General features: G+C 42.4%; 1 protein-coding gene across 3 annotated transcripts in view; it reads left to right on the top strand.

Moving 5' to 3' along the window:
• Nucleotides 1-21,280, top strand: part of KIF16B (kinesin family member 16B) — a gene marked incomplete at both ends in the record, with an annotated part of 294,678 nt that overhangs the window by 126,392 nt on the left and 147,006 nt on the right. For all 3 annotated transcript variants that reach the window (XM_079719488.1, XM_079719489.1, XM_079719490.1), the window contains 3 exons: nt 6,130-6,249; nt 7,395-7,446; nt 9,601-9,738. In XM_079719488.1, coding sequence (XP_079575614.1) covers nt 6,130-6,249; nt 7,395-7,446; nt 9,601-9,738 — 310 coding nt within the window. The remainder of the gene's footprint in view (nt 1-6,129; nt 6,250-7,394; nt 7,447-9,600; nt 9,739-21,280) is intronic.

The raw sequence follows: 21,280 nt of genomic DNA on the forward strand, positions 1-21,280 counted from the left end.
AACAGAATGTTTAACACCAATACCTATCCTAATTAAGCTACTGAATTTCAAAGGTAAATGAAAAAATCTTCAGACATCCAGGCAGAAAACCAAATGATCTGCCACAGACCAAAAGTCAGACTGGCTTCCTGTTTCCTTAGTGCAGCATTTAATTCCTGAAGAGAGTGGAGCCAACTACCCCCTCAACATTCTGAGTGAGAGAGGAGGTATGAACACGACCCAGAGTGACACAGCTTCCGTGTCGTTCAGGTGCAAGGGCAGAGGTGGATATTCTCAGGCATCTATAAGCTTGGGGAATGGTACTTAAAACCAAAACACATAGGAAAAAATGCAGACACAGTACTGTCAACCTCTAGATGTGTTTTGTAATGTCTTAACTTAGAAGCATATTTTAGGAAGTGTCTGTTGTAGTGAAGAAACGTTTGGTTGAAATTCAACAAATACTTCAGTTGCTTTTCTCCTTCTGTTAAATTCAAATGAAGTCACATACAAATTTGTTTTTAAATTAAAAAGCATTTATGCTAGAGGAAGGATAATTTCATTTTTTATGAAAGTCCTCCTGTCTGCCTGACCCCCTCCCTCCTCCTCATACCCGCACTGGGCAGGTGCTCTTAAGCCCTGGCTTAGAGGGGTGGTGACCCCTACTCTTCTGATCAGTGCCGTCGGCCTCGGGTTTGCAGAAGTTAAGTGCTCTTTCTGCTGTGAGGCAGCTCCATACAACTCTCCTAGTTAGGGAAGCACATGATTCTTCACAGACTGAGTTTCCACCAGAAAAATTCTGACTATTAATTCTTGGCTAACAACAACAACAAAAATTCATGTAAAATCACTTACAACTTAACAGTGCCAAATAATCAGCACTTCTTGAGTGACTGCTCTGTGCCTGGTGCAGCCATATTCCCCCCATGTACTCCGTGTGAGGAAGCACAGTTTCTGCCCTTTGAGAGCTCTTAGTTCAGGTAGGGCAGACACGTCGCCAAAATTTTCCCAGTATTTCCCAAGCAAGGTCTAGCTCTCAGGCAGTTTTCTTGAAAGGCAAACATAGGCTTCTTATTGACAAGTTTTTGTCTTGATTTTCACCTATTTATTCAGGAAGGTTGTTGCATTTTGACAGTGCTGGATATTTGTTTGTTTGTTTTTTAAATTAATTAATTTAATTATTTTGGGCTGCGTTGGGTCTTCACTGCTGCACACAGGCTTCTCTGTAGTTGCAGTGAGTGGGGGCTACTCTTTGTTGCGGTGCCCGGGCTTCTCATTGCGGTGGCTTCTCATGTTGCAGAGCATGGGCTCTAGTTGCGTGGGTTTCAGTAGTTGTGGCGTGCGGGCTCAGTAGTTGTGGCTTCCAGGCTCTAGAGCGCAGGCTCAGTAGTTGTGGTGCACGGGCTTAGTTGCTCCACAGCATGTGGGATCTTCCCGGACCAGGGCTTGAACCCCTGTCCCCTGCACTGGCAGGCGGATTCTTAGCCACTGCACCACCAGGGAAGTCCCCAGTGCTGGATTTTAAGGATGTGATATTGTGATGAAAAGAGGGAGGATTCCTGCTGAGTCGAATGAAGGGGTATGGGGGTTATATGGCACACGCCCAATGAGCCGGGCCCTTGTGGCTTCTCCCTTTGATCTGGGCAGTCCTGCCTGCCACTCACCTGAACCGCCGGCACGTGCCAGAGGATTTGCTGCCACCATCTCAGCCCTCGACACAGGTTTTAGATTTAGGGGTTGAAAAAAACTTATTGAACGTATTTTTGGAAATGTGATGAACATAATGTTTGAGTGGATACTGTCTTTTTATACTTTATGTCAGGTGGTAGTTTCCTTTTTATACAAATATTGGTTGCCAAAAGCTTTGTTTGAATACAAAGTATGCGCAGCTGTACATATTTGACCACTTTCTTTCTTTGGGACCCCGTGTGCCTAGAGTTGGGAAAGGGATCCCCAGCTCTGCTCTGTTAAATATTCCATCTTATCAAAGAGGTAATTCTTCAATTATGTATAACAGTAGGTGCCACTCAATAAATATTTTATAAGTGATAGATATTTTTGTCTGAAATTACTTTTTCACTCGAACAATGATTTAAACCCCTGTTTTTAGTTTTATGAGGTGACACTTTTATAATATCATATAGTGAATGCAGCTTGAATGTCATAGAGCTTTAGGGCAGCATTAATCATAAATTCATATGCCCCCATTCCCAATCCTGAGAAACTTTCTCTTAATTCAGGTTTTACCCATTCTATGTATGGAAGTGTGTGTGTGTGTGTGTGTGTGTGTGTGTTTGTGTGTGTGTGTGTTGGGGATGGGTGGGGACAAGGAATGCTTTTGACCTAATGGCTCTGAAGTTATGAATTTCAAAGGATTTTCTAAGTCTATGAGATTTATTTTAAGGAAGGAAGAAAAAATGCTTTTCAGTGGGTTAAAAAAAAAAAAAGAATATCAAACTAAACTGGGATATAGTCCAAAACAGTTTCTCTGGTTTGAGTGGGAGCTATTAGAGTTTAAAATACTGCCTCCCCCTGCCCCCTTTTGGGTTATTGTCCACTTTTATGCAGAAAGAAAATACATATGTCTCTGGACTTAGGAGAAACAGTCCCTCTCCTTTTCACATGGATCTGGAAGCCTGGAGCAATCCATGTCCAGGAGCCACCTACCGTGTGTGCAGCGCTGTCACAGTTCAGAGCTAGCAGGCCTTGTTTCATGCGATGGGGCTGTATGATTAAATTCTCCAGTGTAATATATATCTTTAAAAAGAAAAGTCACAGACTTTCCACTTCTGTTTGAGCTCTATGGGCAAGAGGAAAAGCACGAATTCTACCAATATCGGAGAGGCAGGAGTCGGGGTTGGTTTATTTAGAGAGCCATTTTAGCCAGGATTTGCAAGGGCCTTGGTGTGGCATATCAGGATGAATGAAGTCTCCGGCCTCCAAGCCTGAGGTTCTGGGCCCCGGAGAGGAAGCCCGTCTGATAAGGGAAGTAATTGAAGACCAGTGTTACGCTTCATTTCCTTTTCTTGAATTTGAGTTATGCATTGGTCATTTTCTCTGCATATCTATTTAATGGTTGTTAAATTAAATTGCTTTCCCTCAAGTGGTGATTTTTATTTATTTAAACCATCTTTTTTTCTTACTCCGCTCCATTGCCCTCTGGCCCGACTCCAACTCCGCGTGTGTGCGGTGGAGGCCCCAGTGTCTGCAGAGGTGAAGGCTGGGGACTTCTCTCTCTCCCCCGCCCTTTCCCAGAACCTCCCAGGGACCCCTTGTCTGCAAGGTTGTGAGGTTCTGAATTCTTCAGCTAGAGAATGGCAGGCTTTGTAGACTGTTTTATCATTCAAAGGATACAGAATCCATTTATTTGACCCAGGAATGTGAAGAGTTCCAGTTTTGTTTCGGGCAGCTCTGGGCTTTGGAGTCCAGAGCTGTGCTGTGCTCAGTGTGTCCCGTCGCAGGAGCAGGTGAGGAAGAGGCTCGCTCGGAGCATCCCTGACCCGGAGCCCCCGTTGGCAGCACGGGGCTGTCTCCTCTGCTGCTTCCATCAGCCTGTGGTCACACAGCACAGTGTCCTGCTCTTGGGTGGGCCCCAGTCTCCACTCAGCACAGCCCAACCTCAAGGCTGGAGTTTTCACTCTTCTGGGGTTTGTCAGCTTTCCACCTGGGAATTGCCTCAAAGCCTGGTTTTGGAGGGTTTTTTTTTTGCCTTAGGGCACATGGGCCTGATGGCGAAGGGCCTCTCAGTCTCTTCCTTGCGATGTTGCTCTTGACCTTCCTTCCTGCATCTCTCTGAACTCTGAGTCTCTACCCACTCATTCATTCACTTGACAGATATTAATCGAGGAGCTCCTCTGTGCCAGGCACGAAATAAGGCACTGGGTTACATTCTAGTCAGGAGACAAGTGCTAAACTTGTATATAACATATCATAGAGTGATAATTGCTAAGAGAGAAACAAATCAGGACAAGAGAGGTTGGTGACTGCTCTCTTGTATGGGGTGATGGGGAGGGTGGCTTCTGAGCAGAGGAAATGAGGCCGAGTTATGTGTGAATTGAAGGCAGTTCTTCTCAACGGGGGCACATTTTGTTCCCCAGGGGGACACTTGTCGGCGTCTGGAGGCATCTTTGGTTGTCACAACCTCGGAGGAGGGCTGTGTGTTACTGGCATCTGGTGGGTAGAGGCCAGGGATGCTCTAAGTATCCTCCAGTGCCCAGGGCAGCCCCCACAGTGGAGAATCATCTCCAAAATGTCAGCGGTGCCAAGGTTGGGAAACCCCGCTCCAGGGGCAGAGAAGGAGTAGACGGGAACAGAGGCAACGGCAACGCCCGAAGCCGCGAGGTGAGGGCCGGCTGGCGAGTCTGAGGAACAGCAAGGAGCCGGGGATCCGGGAGAGGCGTGAGCGGGGGGCAAGCGGCAGGAGGGCAGCAAGGGCTGAGGTCACTTGGAGCTTTGGAGACCCTTGCAGAGACTTTGGGTTTTACTCAGAGAAGAGGAGCCCGTGTAATTGACCCGAGAAAAGGAGTGGCCTGCCCTGCCGTCTGTCTGGCTGCCAGGGAGAGCATCGACTCTGGCTGAGGCACGAGTGGGTGTGGCCAGGATTACTGAGGCCATCCCGGTGAGGGTGATGATGCTTGGGGCCAGGCAGCAATGTGGTGCAGTGGTTTGTCGTCAGATTGGGGGCATATGTTGAAGGTGGAGTCAACACCGAGTGCCGTAGGGCTTAGAGAAAGGAGCAAAGGACAGCCTGATTTTTGGTCCAAGCAACTGTAAGGAAGATTGGTGTTTACCGAGAAGGGCTAGTGTGCAGGTTTGGGAGGCAGGGGGCATCAGGGCTGGTCTTTCAGGGTGTTAAGTTTGAGCTGCCTGCTTGGTAGCCCCCACAGGTATACCGAGGTAGGCAGGTTTATATAGACGAGGATGGAGTTTTAAGGGAGAGGTCTGCCTGGAGATTTAGTTTTGAGAGTTGTCGGCATGCAGTCAAGCCCTCCGTATCTACGGGTTCCACATCCACAGATTCAACTGACCACCGATCACAAATAGTCAGAGAAAAAAAATTTCAGATAGTTCTCAAAAGCAAAACTTGAATTTGCCATGCTCCAGCGAATATTTTCATAGCATTTTCACTATGTTTGCAACTATTTACATAGCATTTATGTTGTATTAGGTATTATAAGTAATCTAGAGATGATTGAAAATATAGGAGAGGATGTGCATAGGATATATGCAAATTATGTCCTTTTATATAAGGGACTTGAGCATCCTTGGATTTTGGTATCCTCAGGGGTCCTGGAACCAATCCCCCATGGATACCCAGGGACAACTGTGTAGATTGAAGGTAAAGTCAGGAGTCAGGATGAGATCATCAAGGGAGTGACTGTAGACACTAGAGTCCCTGGGATGAAAGACTCCATGGAAGTGGGTTCAAGAGAGAGCCGGAGGCGGGGAACTAGAGGACCACAAGTAGGGCACTCTTCGGAGGTGGTTTTCTCTAAAGGGGCACAGAGAAATTGGTGGCAGCTGGAGGGAGATGCAGGGCCAAGGGAGGTGGTGGTGGTGGTGGTTGATGGGAGCTCTGTAGCAGATTTGTGTGCAGGTGGGAATGATCAGTGGATAGAAGGTGATGCAGGGCACAGCGGGTCAGGTATCTCTGGTGCGCGGAAGCGAATGCACAGGAAAGGGTTGCTTTCAGGGCCATGTGCAGTTTGACCCTAGTAACTCTGGTAAGAAGAACCAACAAGTCAGGAGACTTCTAGGTATTAAGTGAAATAAAGGTTCTGAAGAGGGAGAAAGATTGCTTTCTGGTCTAGTGGTCCTAGAACCTTTCCTAAAGAAGGCAAGGTTTGAGCTTAGCTTCATATATATGTGTGTGTGCATGTGTGTATTCATATATATACATATATATATATGTATATATATGAATCTGTATCAGGCAATAAATTTATTTCATTTTATGAGCTTTTTGTATGTTCCAAGCTCACTTTGCCCACCATATGCCACGATTTCAACATGAAGCTTACAGTCCATTTTTCTTGCAGTTTTCATGGTGAGAAATAAAACATTGTTCATTTTCACACTCTAAAGAGAACCTAATACGAAGTTTTCTTTCCTCAAAGTAACCTTTTCCTTTTCTTTCCCTCCTAATTTCAGGAACAAACTCTGGCCCTGAGGAAAGAAGGGATTGGGGTTGTTTTGGATTCCGAGCTGCCCCATTTAATTGGCATTGATGACGACCTCCTGAGCACGGGCATCATCTTATATCACTTGAAGGTAGAAACTCCTTTCCTGGAACATTCTCATTTTGGTTGCAGCTTTCCCTGTGGACACTGGCAAGGTTTAGTGTAATACTCCGTGTCCACGAGCGCAGCTACGACCCTGAAGAGTATACAACAAATCCTTGAGTCCTTTGGGGATTCTCAGAAGTTCATTGGAATTCTGTGGTATTAGAAGTTTCTGTTTTATGTAGTCCTAAAGCTAAATGAAGATCCATTCACTTTGCCCTCTAGTTTGTAGACTCAGCAAGAGGGAGGTAAGGAACAAAAAGCCAGACAGACTGAGGAAGAAAAGTTACCAGCACCCGAACTGGGATTTGTTGTATGTACAGTTTCCTGGTCCCTTGTGTTAATTATAAAGCTGTGTCTCTTGCCTACATCGTCGGGCCTGGTCCCGAGGAGGGTGTCCCTGTCAAGAGAGCAGAATTTCCACATCAGTATCAGTGGTGGCCTCTGTAATCTTGACTTGAGTATCTTCTGTCTGATCCATGACTTCAAATGAGAATGGTATTACGCTTGTGCTTTGAGGGCTCCCCTAAACCATATATATATATATTTTTTTTCCTTTTGTATCTGGTTTATTTCACTTAGCATAATGTTTATCCATGTTGTAACATGTATCATTACTTCATTCCTTTCTATGGTTGGATAATATTCCAGTGTATGTACCACATTTTATTTGTCCATGGATGAATATTTGGGTTGTTTCCACTTTTTGGCTATTATGAATAATGCTGCTATACACATCAGCACACAAGTATCTGTTTGAATGCTTGTTTTCAATTCCTTTAGATATATCCTAAACCATATCTTTAGATACAAAGAAACCCCTGGCCGCTAGAGGAGAGACGTGTCAGAAAGGATTGGGAACATCAGTGAGATTGCCGTCACAGGCAGGTTATGGATGGCAAAACAGGAGCCCAACCCTTGTCAAGCCCTGAGCCTCAGGAGCCCTGTCCTTTTTTGGACACCACGGGCTGTTGTTACAGAGCCTCAGTGAACTCCAGTCGCACTGAGGCTGTGGCCTGCCCGGGACAGAGTTCGCCCATCCGTCACCAGGTTGCTTGGGCTTCAGTGGAAGAGGGAGAAACAGATCATTCCTCATGTTCTTATTAATACATTTTGCTTGACTTTTCTCCCTAGGAAGGTCAGACGTATGTTGGTAGAGAAGATGCTTCAACAGAACAAGATATTGGTGAGGATCTTTATCTACTTCCTCTTCGCAATGATTATTTTATTTTTTTTTTTTTGGCTGTGTTGGGTCTTCGTTGCTGTGTGCGGGCTTTCTCTAGTTGCGGCGAGCGGGGGCTACTCTTCGTTGTGGTGTGCGGGCTTCAGTAGTTGTGGCACGCAGGCTCAGTAGTTGTGGCTTGCGGGCTCTAGAGTGCAGCCTCAGTAATTGTGGTGCACAGGCTTAGTTGCTCTGCGACATGTGGGATCTTCCCGGCCCAGGGCTCTTACCCGTGTCCCCTGCATTGGCAGGCGGAGTCTTAACCACTGTGCCACCAGGAAAGTCCTCCAATGACTTTTTAAAAATCATTTAATGGGGCTTCCCTGGTGGTGCAGTGGTTGAGAGTCCGCCTGCCGATGCAGGGGGTGCGGGTTCGTGCCCCGGTCCGGGAGGATCCCGCATGCCGCGGAGCGGCTGGGCCCGTGAGCCATGGCTGCTGAGCCTGCGTGTCCGGAGCCTGTGCTCCGCAGCGGGAGAGGCCGCAATAGTGAGGGGCCTGCGTACCACAAAAAAAAAAAAAAAAAAAAAAAAATCACTTAATGAATTTCTTTTGATTGACTGACATTGAAGCAATTATAAAAAAGAAAACGTTTCAAATACAATATTGATCAGAACGTGTATTTCTGTAATTTTGAACTCAGCTCAAATGACTAACACAGAACAGTTAGTTTAGTGAATAAAATGGAACTGGGAATCCTTTCCCCCACCCTGCATGCCTTCTGTCCTGGGTCACGCCTTTCAAGTGTGCTGTTAGTTCAATCACTTTACTCTTGTCACAGTGGAGATATGCTAACAGGTACAGATAAAAGATATAAGACCCTTTGGTGGGAAATCCTTCCCAGTCGACACTTACCTGTGCAAAGATGAGGAGAGAAGGTGGACACACACGTACACAGCGTCCACACACACAGGCTTCTGGCTTTCCCCAGAGTCTCTGTGAGGTACCCAGGTGAGGTCTCGCCAGGCTTTATATTGTAGCATAACTTAGGGAATGCATGTGGCGGTGGTAGAGTGCGTGTGCATGTGTGTGTGGCGAGGTGGGGATTGGCAGGGGAAGAATTATATCTTCTCAGCTGGTTTCAGAATTGCTGGCGATGAGCTTGCTTTCATGCCAAGTGTAAGCTATTAATCAAGCCAAAGCTCCCACTTCCTATGTGTATTTACTATTTATCGTGAATCTGGGAGAGCTGGAAACCAATTCCTGGAAGTCCTTGGATTCAGCTGTTTTTGGGTGAAACTAGGTGCCAGGCCTCTTCCTCTCACCATTAAATTATCAATACATGTGACCTTTGGGTTTGTTATAACTGTGGTAAAGGGCTAAGAACACATGTTTTCTGTGAGCAGAAAAGTTCAGTAGTGCAGTTCTGTGGAGAGTAGTGGGAGCCGTTTGGCTTGTGCTTCTGAGAAGCTGGCCAAGAACTGTGCCTGAAATCATGTAGGTTTGTGTGACTGGCATTCATGTCCACGCCTGGCCACTCATCACACATGAGCCGCTCAGGGTGGTCGGATGGGAGTCGGTAGCCCTTAACAGCCACATGCTCTGAGAGATCTGTGGAGGTCAGGTTCTCTCAGAATCGGCACAGGCTGTGGCTGGGTCATCTCAGGACTTCTGGAGACTTCCTCGGGCCTCCCAAGATCCATGCCATGCCGTGTTCACCTTTTACCTTTGGTTTGTGCTCCTGGAACGCAGTGTCGGTAAGTGTGGAGGTCACAGTAAATCCTTGAATTATGGGGCCCTTTTCATCTCTTCCATTTTATTGTGACCTTTGGGTAACTGGAGGAGGAAAGTTATTTAGACTGAAGCAGGAGTGACTCAGTGGTATTCAGTTAAGACAAGTTACTCAACTGTTTTCTCCCCGAAGATAAAATAAATGAACGTGCCAGAACTTACTCCCTTATACAGGGTATGTCCAGACCCACCGAGTAACACTCAAGGGATGGTTCTGTCAGTTGATGCCAGGAACTCGTGAAGTTCAGTTTTCTCACTAAACATAAATGTTCACCTCACAGTTTTGTATGGAAAAGAAAGAATATTCAATATGAGAAAATAAATGAAGGTTGGGAATCATTGCACTAGATACCAAACGAAATCTTTCTTCCTCTGTTTTCCCATCTTAGTTCTTCACGGCCTCGACTTGGAGAGTGAGCACTGCATCTTTGAAAATGTCGGGGGGATGGTGACACTGATTCCCCTGAGTGGGTCCCAGTGCTCTGTGAACGGTGTTCAGATCGTGGAGGCCACGCACCTCAATCAAGGTATTGGCTTTTGGTTCTGAGTTCTTTGTGTCATTTCTAGAAAACAGGTTGGTTAGGTAATGGGGGAACACGTGCATCTTAGAATTAATTACACTTTAGGTATAAAAAGGATGAAGACTGTTTGCTTCATTAGGCTGTTTTCTCTTTTGCTGGAGAACTTCTTTTTCTTTTTTAAAATTAATTAATTAATTATTTTTTAACTTTTGGCTGCATCGGGTCTTTGTTGCTGTGCGCAGGCTTCTCTAGTTGCGGCGAGCGGGGGCTACTCTTCGTTGCGATGCGCAGGCTTCTCATTGTGGTGGCTTCTCTTGTTGCGGAGCATGGGCTCTAGGTGCACGGGCTTCAGTAGTTGTGGCTGGCAGGCTCTAGGGCGCAGGCTCAGTAATTGTGGCTCACGGGCTTAGTTGCTCCATGGCATGTGGGATCTATGCGGACCAGGGCTCGAACCCGTGTCCCCTGCATTGGCAGTCAGATTCTTAACCACTGAGCCATGGGAAGCGCAAGAACTTCTTTCTTTCTTTTTTTTTCTTTTTTCTTTTTTTTATACAGCAGGTTCTTATTAGTCATCTATTTTATACATGTTAGTATATACATTGTCAATCCCAATCTCCCAGTTCATCCCACCACCACCACCCTCCCCCCCGGCTTTCCCCCCTTGGTGTCCATACATTTGTTCTCTACATCTGTGTCTCTGTTTCTCCCTTGCAAACCAGTTCATCTGTACCATTTTTCTAGATTCCACATATATGCGTTAGTATATGATATTTGTTTTTCTCTTTCTGACTTACTTCACTCTGTATGACAGTCTCTAGGTCCATCCACATGTCTACAAATGACCCAATTTTGTTCCTTTTTATGGCTGAGTAATATTCCATTGTATATATGTACCACATCTTCTTTATCCATTTGTCTGTCAGTGGGCATTTAGGTTGCTTCCATGACCTGGCTATTGTAAATAGTACTGCAATGACCATTGGGGTGCATGTGTTTTTTTTTTAATATCTTTATTGGAGTATAATTGCTTTACATTGTTGTGTTAGTTTCTGCTGTACAAAAAACAAAGTGAATCAGCTATATGCATACATATATCCCCATATCCCCTGCCTCTTGCGTCTCCCTCCCACTTTCCCTGTCCCACCCCTCTAGGTCGTCACAAAGCATTGAGCTGATCTCCCTGTGCTATGCGGCTGCTTCCCACTAGCTATCTATTTTACGTTTGGTAGTGTATATATGTCCATGACACTCTCTCACTTTATCCCAGCTTACCCTTCCCCCTCCCTGTATCCTCAAGTCCATTCTCTAGTAGATCTGCATCTTTATTCCTGTCTTGCCCCTAGGTTCTTCATGACCACTTTTTTTTTTTTTTGTAGATTCCATATATATGTGTTAGCATACAGTATTTGTTTTTCTCTTTCTGACTACTTCACTTTGTAGGACAGACTCTAGGTCCATCCACCTCACTACAAATAGCTCAGTTTCGTTTCATTTTATGGCTGAGTAATATCCCATTGTATATATGTGCCACATCTTCTTTATCTATTCATCTGTTGATGGACACTTAGGTTGCTTCCATGTCCTGGCTATTGTAAATAGTGCTGCAATACACACTGTGGTACATGTCTCTTTTTGTATTGTGGTTTTCACAGGGTATATGCCCAGTAGTGGGATTGCTGGGTCATATGGTAGTTCTTTTTTAGTTTTCTAAGGAACCTCCATACTGTTCTCCATAGTGGCTGTATCAATTTACATTCCCACCAACAGTGCAAGAGGGTTCCCTTTTCTCCACACCCTCTCCAGCATTTATTGTTTGTAGATTTTTTGATGATGGCCATTCTGGCTGGTGTGAGGTGATACCTCATTGTAGTTTTGATTTGCATTTGTCTAATGATTAGTGATGTTAAGCAGCTTTTCATGTGCCTCTTGGCCATCTGTATGTCTTCTTTGGAGAAATGTCTATTTAGGTCTTCTGCCCATTTTTTGAGTGGATTGTTTGTTTTTGTAATATTGAGCTTTATGAGCTGTTTATATATTTTGGAGATGAATCCTTTGTCCATTGATTCGTTTGCAATTATTTTCTCCTATTCTGAGGGTTGCCTTTTCATCTTGTTTATAGTTTCCTTTTCTGTGTAAAAGCTTTTAAGTTTCATTAGATCCCATTTCTTTATTTTTGTTTTTATTCCCATTCCTCTAGGAGGTGCGTCAGAAAACATCTTGCTGTGATTTATGTCAAAGAGTGTTCTTCCTATGTTTTCCTCTAAGAGTTTTATGGTGTCCGGTCTTACATTTAGGTCTCTAATCCATTTTGGGTTTATTTTTGTGTATGTTGTTAGGGAGTGTTCTAGTTTCATTCTTTAACATGTAGCTGTCCAGTTTTCCCAGTGCCACTTATTGAAGAGGCTTTCTTTTCTCCATTGTGTATCCTTACCTCCTTTGTCATAGATTAGTTCATATGTGTGTGGGCTTATCTCTGGGCTTTCACTCCTGTTTCATTGATCTATATTTCTGTTTTTGTGTCAGTAGCATATTGTCTTGATTACTGTAGCTTTGTAGTATAGTCTGAGGTCAGGGAGTCTGATTCCTCCAGCTCCGTTTTTTTCCCTCAATATTGCTTTTGCTATTCGGGGTCTTTCGTGTCTCCATACAAATTTTAAGACCTTTTGTTGTAGTTCCATAAAAAATGCCATTGGTAATTTAATAGAGATTGCATTGGACCTGTAGGTTGCTTTGGCTAGTATAGTCATTTTCACAATATTGATTCTTCCAATCCAAGAACATGGTATATCTCTCCATCTGTTTGTGTCATCTTTGATTTCTTTCATCAGTGTCTTATAGTTTTCTGAGTACAGGTCTTATACCTCCTTAGGTAGGTTTATTCCTAGGTGTTTTATTCTTTTTGTTGCAGTGGTGAATGGTATTTTTCCCTAATTTCTCTTTCTTACCTTTCGTTGTTAGTGTATAGGAATGAAAGAGATTTCTGTGCATTAATTTTGTATCCTGCAACTTTACCAAATTCATTGATTATCTCTAGTAGTTTTCTGGTGATATCTTTAGGATTCTCTATGTATAGTATCATGTCATCTGCAAACAGTGACAGTCTTACTTCTTCCTTTCTAATATGTATTCCTTTTATTTCTTTTACTTCTCTGATTGCAGTGGCTAGGACTTCCAAAACTATGTTGAATAAGAGTGGCGAGAGTTGAACGTCCCTGTCTTGTTCCTGATCTTAGAGGAAATGCTTTCAGTTTTTCACCACTGAGAATGATGTTTGCTGTGGGTTTATCATATATGGCCTTTATTATGTTGAGGTAGGCTCCCTCTGTGCCCACTTTCTGGAGAGTTTTTATCATAAGTGGGCGTCGAATTTTGTCAAAAGCTTTTTCTGCATCTATTGAGATGATCATATGTCTCTTATTCTTCAATTAGTTAATATGGTGGATCTCACTGATTGATTTGCATATATTGAAGAATCCTTGCATTGCCGGGATAAATACCACTTGACCATGGTGTATGATCCTTTTAATGTGTTGTTGTATTCTGTTTGCTAGTATTTTGTTGAGGATTTTTGCATCTGTATTCATGAGTGATACTGGTCTCTTATTTTGTTTTTTTGTAGTATCTTTGTCTGGTTTGGGTATCAGGGTTATGTTGGCCTGCCTTGTAGAATATGTTTGGGAGTGTTCCTTCCTCTGCAGTTTTTTGGCAGAGTTTGAGAAGGATGGCTGTTAGCTCTTCTGTAATTGTTTGATAGAATGCACCTGTGAAGCCATCTGGTCCTGGAGTTTTGTTTGTTGGAAGATTTTTAATCACAGTTTCAATTTAATTACTTGTGATTGTTCTGTTCATATTTTCTATTTCTTCCTCGTTCAGTCTTGGAAGGTTGTACCTTCCTAAGAATTTGTCCATTTCTTCCAGGTTGTCCATTTTATTGGCATAGACTTGCTTGTAGTAGTCTCTTACGATGCTTTGTATTTCTGCAGTGTCTGTTGTAACTTCTCCTTTCTCATTTCTACTTTTATTGATTTGAGTCCTCTCCCTCTTTTTCTTGATAAGTCTGGCTAAAGTTTTATCAATTTTGTTGATCTTCTCAAAGAACCAGCTTTTAGTTTTATTGATCTTTGCTGTTGTTTTCTTTGTTTCTGTTTCATTTATTTCTGCCCTGATCTTTATGATTTGTTTCCTTCTACTAATTTTGGGTTTTGTTTGTTCTTTCTCTAGTGCCTTTAGGTGTAAGGTTAGTTGTTTATTTGAGGTTTTTCTTGTTTCTTGAGGTAGGGTTGTATTGCTGTACACTTCCCTCTTAAAACTGCTTCTCATGTGTCCCATAGGTGTTGGATCGTCCTGTTCTCATTGTCATTTGTCTCTAGATATTTTTTGATTTCCTCTTTGATTTCTTCAGTGATCTCTTGGTTATTTAGTAACGTATTGTTTAGCCTCCATGTGTTTGTGTTTTTTACGTTTTTTTCCCTGTAATTGATTTCTAATCTCATAGTGTTGTGGTCAGAGAAGATGGTTGATATGATTTCAATTTTCTTAAATCTACTGAGGCTTGATTTGTGACCCAAGCTGTGATCTATCCTGGAGAATGTTTCGTGTGCATGTGAGAAGAAAGTGTAATCTGCTGTTTTTGAATGGAATGTCGTATAGATATCAATTAAATCTATATAGTCTGTTGTGTCATTTAAAGCTTGTTTTTCCGTGTTAATTTTCTGTCTGGATGATCTGTCCATTGGTGTAAGTGAAGTGTTAAAGTCCCTCACTATTAGTGTGTTACTGTCGATTTCCTCTTTTTATAGCTGTTAGCATTTACCTTATGTATTGAGGTGCTCCTTTGTTGAGTGCATATATATTTATAGTTGTTATATCTTCTTCTTGGAATGATCCCTTGATCATTATGTAGCGTCCTTCTTTATCTCTTGTAACGTTCTTTATTTTAAAGTCTATTGTGTCTGATATGGGTATTGCTACTCCAGCTTTCTTTTTTTATTTCCATTTGCATGGAAGATCTTTTTCCATCCCCTCACTTTCAGTCTGTATGTGTCCCCAGGTCTGAAGTGGGTCTCTTGTAGACAGCGTATATATGGGTCTTGTTTTTGTATCCATTCAGCAAGCCTGTGTCTTTTGGTTGGAGCATTTAATCCATTCTCATTTAAGGTAATTATCGATATGTATGTTCCTGTGACCATTTTCTTAATTGTTTTGGGTTTGTTTTTGTAGGTCCTTTTCTTCTCTTGTGTTTCCCACTTAGAGAAGTTCCTTTAGCATTTGTTGTAGAGCTGGTTTGGTGGTGCTGAATTCTCTTAGCTTTTGCTTGTCTGTAAAGCTTTTGATTTCTCCATCGAATCTGAATGAGATCCTTGCTGGGTAGGTAATCTTGGTTGTAGGTTCTTCCCTTTCCCCACTTTAAATATATCGTGCTACTCCCTTCTGGGTTGTAGCGTTTCTGCTGAGAAATAAGCTGATAACCTTATGGGAGTTTCCTTGTATGTGATTTATCGTTTTTCCTTTGTTGCTTACAATAATTTTTCTTTGTCTTTAAATTTTGTCAATTTGATGACTGTGTCTTGGCATGTTTCTTCTTGGGTTTAACCTGCCTGGGACTGTCTGCGCTTCTTGGACTTGGGTGGCTATTTCCTGTCCCATGTTAAGGAGGTTTTCGACTATAATCTCTTCAAATATTTCTTGGGTCCTTTCTCTCTCTCTTCTCCTTCTGGGACCCCTATAATGCGAATGTTGTTGCTTTTAAGGTTGTCTCAGAGGTCTCTTAGGCTGTCTTCATTTCTTTTCATTCTTTTTTCTTTATTCTCTTCTGCAGCAGTGAATTCCACCATTCCCTCTTCCAGGTCATTTATCCATTCTTCTGCCTCAGTTATTCTGCTATTGATTCCTTCTAGTGTAGTTTTCATTTCAGTGATTATATTGTTCATCTCTGTTTATTTGTTCTTTAATTCTCCTGGGTGTTTGTTCTGTAATTCTTCTAGATCTTTGTTAAACATTTCTTGCATCTTCTTGATCTTTGCCTCCATTCTTTTCCCGATCATCTTCACTATCATTATTCTGAATTCTTTTTCTGGAAGTTTGCCTATCTCCACTTTATTTAGTTGTTTTTCTGGGGTTTTATCTTCTTCCTTCATCTGGTATATAGCCCTCTGTCTTTTCATTCTGTCTGTCTTTCTGTGAATGTGGTTTTTGTTCTGCAGGCTGCAGGATTGTTGTACTTCTTGTGTCTGCTGTCTGCCCTTCAAGAACTTTTTCATTTCAGGATATTTGAGAGTAAATTGCTAACATGATGCTCCAGCACCCCTGAATACTTCAGTGTCTATTTCCTATTAACATTGGCATTCTCCTACATAATTACAGTGCAACCATCCAAATTAAGAAAGTAATAGATGCATTCCTACCACGTGATTTCGGACCCTGTTCAGGTTTGTCCGTTTGTCCCAACAGTGTCCGTTATTCAGTCCAGCATCATGTTGTATTTGCTTACCGCGTCTCCATAGTCTCCTTCAGTCTGGAAATGTCCTTTGGTCTTTCCTTGACTTTTATGACTTTGGCAGTTTTGAAAACTGCAGGTCAGATATGCTGTGGCATATCCTTCTACATTCTTCTATGAAACGTATAATTTATCTGATGCTTCCTCGTGATTAGAATAATGTCATTTTTTGACACTATTGTCAGAGAAATTATGCTTCATTTTTCTCATGTTTCATTCCATGGTTTCTATTTGTCCCTTTACTGAGAATGCTCACTTTGATCATTTAGTTAAGAAGCAGTGTGCTAGGTTTTTTCACTGGCAAGTTAATCTTTTCACCCTTTCTTATTAATAAAGCTATTGGGAAGGTACTTCAGGATCATAAATATCCTATTCTTTACCATACTTTCACCCACTGGTTTTAGAGTCCACTGGGTGTTTTTTTGCGGGGAGGGAGGTCTTATTTAATTAGTATTCCAGTGGCTGCCACGTTGTTATTTTCTTCCGTCTATACCTATTAGTTGGCTTTTTATTTATTTTAAAAAATATTTATTTATTTATTTATTAGGCTGCATTGGGTCTTAGTTGTGGCATGCAGGATCTTATTTGCAGAACTCAGACTTCTCTCTAGTTGTGGTGTGCTGGCTCCAGAGTGCGCGGGCTTAGTTGCCCCGTGGGATGTGCGATCTTAGTTCCCTGACCAGATATCAAACCCGCATCCCCTGTATTGGAAGGCGGATTCTCAACCACTGGACCACCAGGGAAGTCCCAGTTGGCTGTTTAACTGTAAGAAAGAGCTTTCTTTTCTTGCCGTGTATTCATTTATTTATCTAAATCAACAGGGCCACATGTCTTGCTATTTTATAGCTTTTGGTCCATTTCTATGATTCCTTATTTTGATGTCCAGATTGTCTCAGATTTGGCCAATGGGTTTTTGTGTTCTTTTGGTTTGGCCCTATTGTGTCTGATTAATTCCTTACTTTCTGACAGAACAAGATATTCCAGGCTCATCTTTTACTTTTTTCGAGTCCGCCGGTTCCCCAAGGATCTGTAGTTCCTTTTAGTGAATGGGATTTAGAAACCAGCATCTGGGCACTAGGTGTGCTTATTGCTATTGAAGTGTTGCTGCTCACAGATCCTGTCAGTCAAAGGTGTTAGCGAAAATGTTTGTGTGTGTGTACAACATTTACAACTATAGTTCTGTATCTGTTTATATTAGTATAGTAAAATATCTGTATTTCAGTGTCTATATTGCTAACCAGGAGTTCACATCAATACCTCTAATTCCAGTCCAGTACCATAGAGTTCTCTGCAGTTTTCTCCCTTTTCTTATTTGTCGTCCCTTTTCTGACAATGATGAACTTGACTCCCGTTATGTAGCCACTGTCCTGTCACTTATGCCCCCTCCTCATTCTGGAACCCTCCTCTTCCTGCTCAGGCTGTGATGCCCTATGCTGGGCCACGTCTCCCTTCACCCTTTTCCTAGCGCAGACACCTTCCTCACCTCATGCTCAAACGTCCTGCGACTCCTACCCTGATGCTTACTTTGCCCAGCCTTGTCTAATGGCTTTTGTACTGAGCTATGCAAGAAGGAAGGAAAGAAAGAAGTTGACATTATCTCTTAACCCCTTTTTGGTATATTATACATAGTTTTCATAATTACAGTTTTTCGTGCTTACATGCTATAATGTTGTATTTGTTGTGACGTAGGATTGGACAGATGGGGACTGGAGCGCATGTAGTTTATTGGTGTTAGTGAAGTCGTACCAGAAATCAGTTGCAAGGAGTTATCTCAGAAATGAAGGACAGTAGCATGGACCAGGGTGATCATGCTTTCATAGGAGGTGCATAGCGTCCATCAGAGACATTCTACAAGCAAGTGATGGAGCACCCACCCATGTACCATCTCCAAACCATCCACCCATCCATCCATGCATTGATCTCTCCATCAGTTTTTCACTCTTAGTATTTTTCAGTTTCAAGGTTAGTTGAGCTTGGGAGACATCTGGCGCCCTGGAGCTGGCCAGAAAGGTCAGAGGTCAGCAGTAGCAGGTGACCAGCCCTAAAAAGGACACAGTGAGCATCCAGTGACCATTACCAAAGCAACATACCTGCATTTTTGCAACCAGGACCATGGCACTGGCAATAAGGGATGGAGAATCTGATTCTTTCCAGGCAGCAGTATTGATCGTGATGAGATGCTGTCTCTGCCCTGAGCCCAGAAAGGCACCATAATTGATTGGCAGACAAGAGGTCACTATGTAAGGCTCTTCAGTGGTGGTCCCTGCCTGGGAACACACAGGCCTTTGTATGAACAACAGGTGTAATTGGAGGGTAGACAGTTGACAGATGACCCCACAGGTGAATTATGGACCTGGATCTGGACCACAGCCAGACCACCTGTCTGTCCTCTCTCAGTACCTCAGGTGGGGGGCCTGCTGCTGTTTCTTCAGGCAGCAGGGGTGTTGCAGGGGTCATGATGAGAGTTGAGAGGTGCGTCTCCTTGTCTAGCAGAGATCTCTGTACTGGCTGCGTCTCCCTCAGTTAGGTCAGAGGGAGGTGACCTTGTGATGATGACTTTATTGCTACAGGATTTTATAAGCAGCTTGTACTGCTTTTCAATATCATCATTAATGCATGAGTAGAACTCGAATTCATTTTGAAATATTTAATACATCTGGGGTTCACTGGTATATAAAGTATAGATTTAATTAATTTTCTCCCACATTGGTATACCATTATCATAACCTTCCCATCACCTCCCTTTTGAAGAAACTTACTTTACCAAAAAAATTAAAAAGTCACACAAAGTACAGTATTTGTTTCTTGGCTTTCTAGTTTGTTCCAGTACTCTGTATTTCTACTTTTGTGCCTATATCACAGTTTTAATGCTTGTGTTGTGTTATAATATGCTTTAATTTTTGTTCTTCTCTGAGTGGTTTTTTTTTTGCTTTTCATGCCTATTAATTTTTTTCAAAGAAATTTTAGAATCATTTTGTTGTGCTAAAATATTCTTTGAGAAGTTAGATTCTAATTTCATTTGATGTGTTCACATTAAAAAAAATTTCCATCTTGGAACTTATGTTTATTCAGTATGCCTCTTCTCATATTTGAATTTTCATCTATTTCCTCCAATAAAACTTTGAAGACTTTTAATTTATGTGCTTGTTGAACTGTGTTTATTCATGTTTACAAAATTCTGAACATAGTTATATACATTAACTTCAAAAAAGGAAAGGAAAAAACCCTTTCTTATATATATATATATTCTGTAATAATCTGTTTTGATTATTTTGAGCACAAAGGACCTTTGAGGATGTTGATTTAAAACTGTATGGGAGGGCTTCCCTGGTGGCGCAGTGGTTGAGAGTCCGCCTGCCGATGCAGGGGACACGGGTTCGTGCCCCGGTCTGGGAAGATCCCACATGCTGCGGAGCGGCTGGGCCCGTGGGCCATGGCCGCTGAGCCTGCGTGTCTGGAGCCTGTGCTCTGCGGCGGGAGAGGCCACAACGGTGAGGGCCCATGTACCGCAAAAAAACAAAAAACAATCGTATGGGAAAGTGATGCCCAACGAATTCAGCGTCTGGAATCCAGGACTTCTGAGTTGTGCATTGTTCTTCCAAATACTCCAAAGCATCCTGGTGTGTTTGTGGAATCACTCACCGGAAGTTAGAGAGGAAGTTACAGTTGGGGTTAATTTGGGGACATTCTTTAGCATAAACAGTGCTTGAATCACAAATAGCCCACAAATGTCAGTATCAGCTGCTGGATCTACCTGGCTCTCTTGTCCGGCCATCAGGCTGTTTCCTCCCTGTGCATTCCCTGCTCCAGCCGTGATTCTCTGGAGCTTGTGGAACTTACACCACCCACAGTCCTGGCCACTGGATGCTGAGAAGGCTGTCAGGTGGCTTCCAGTGACCATTGCTCCTGCCATGTTATGGGTTAGTCTCTCGTGGATTTGCCTAGAAGCTGTTATGTGTAATGTTCTTGTGAGAAAATGAGTCCAAACTAAATTCTGAAAAAGGAACTTTTAGAGCATGTATTGTTTAACATGGGAACCTCCTAGAATTTAATATTTAAGGTTGGGGTTATCCTTCCATCACCCCTCAAAAATTATTAGCTTATTTATTTAGTTCAGAGAAGTTGCTTATCATTCCATTGCCATCTGCTTATGTAGTGATGATTGTCTCTAATTCTCTTGTGGATTGAGGCATGGTAGATAAATAATAAATGTATCTCCTGTGTGGTATTTTTATTAAGTGGTTTTTTTATCTTAAACATTTAAAGTCCATTTGAAAAATATGCCTATTCAAGTTAGTGATGGCTGGAACTGAATTTTTGATCTTCCTATTGAAGATACGATTTGTCCTAGAAAGTGGTAGTCCTAATTGTCACTCAAGGTTAATTGTCAGAATTGCCTTTCCCTGCAGGGCACTCTTAATTGTTTCATTACCCTGGTGCCATGGCTTTCAGACTGGATGGGCTCGAGTTCCTCTGGAATTCTGCTGTGCTGCTCAACAGCTTTCTTGGTGTCACTGTCAATGAAATTGGCAGAAAAATGCTATAGCATTAAAACACAGTGCACTTATTTTATAAATGTCATAGCAGGTCATAGAGCAGTGAAATGTAAGCCGACTCTGTGTTCCAAGGCATTCTGTGAGAGGAGCAAGATGGTAACTTTTTTTTTTTTTTTTAATCTACACACTTTAAGACTGGAAGATGCTGTCAAGGGAAAAACGTGTACAGTTCTTCAAAAATTAAGGCTTAGAATTCTCCACTTAAATTGTCTTGATTTTTGAGGGTTACTAAAATGAGAACTGGAGCAAGTTTTTTTTAAACACAGAACAATATGATATATTCTTTGTGGTTATGAAAATATGTAGCAAAAATAAAAAGATGTGAATGGGACTTAACACATACCTACTTAAAAAATTTTATTGAAGTATAGTTGATTTATAATGTTGTATTTAATTTCTGCTGTACAACAGAGTGACTCAGTTATACATGTATATTTTCTTTTTCACATTCTTTTCCATTGTGGTTTATCACAGGATATTGAATATAGTTCCCTTT

This window comes from Hyperoodon ampullatus (genome assembly GCF_949752795.1).
Source record: "Hyperoodon ampullatus genome assembly, chromosome: 14".
Taxonomy (NCBI): Eukaryota; Metazoa; Chordata; class Mammalia; order Artiodactyla; family Ziphiidae; genus Hyperoodon; species Hyperoodon ampullatus.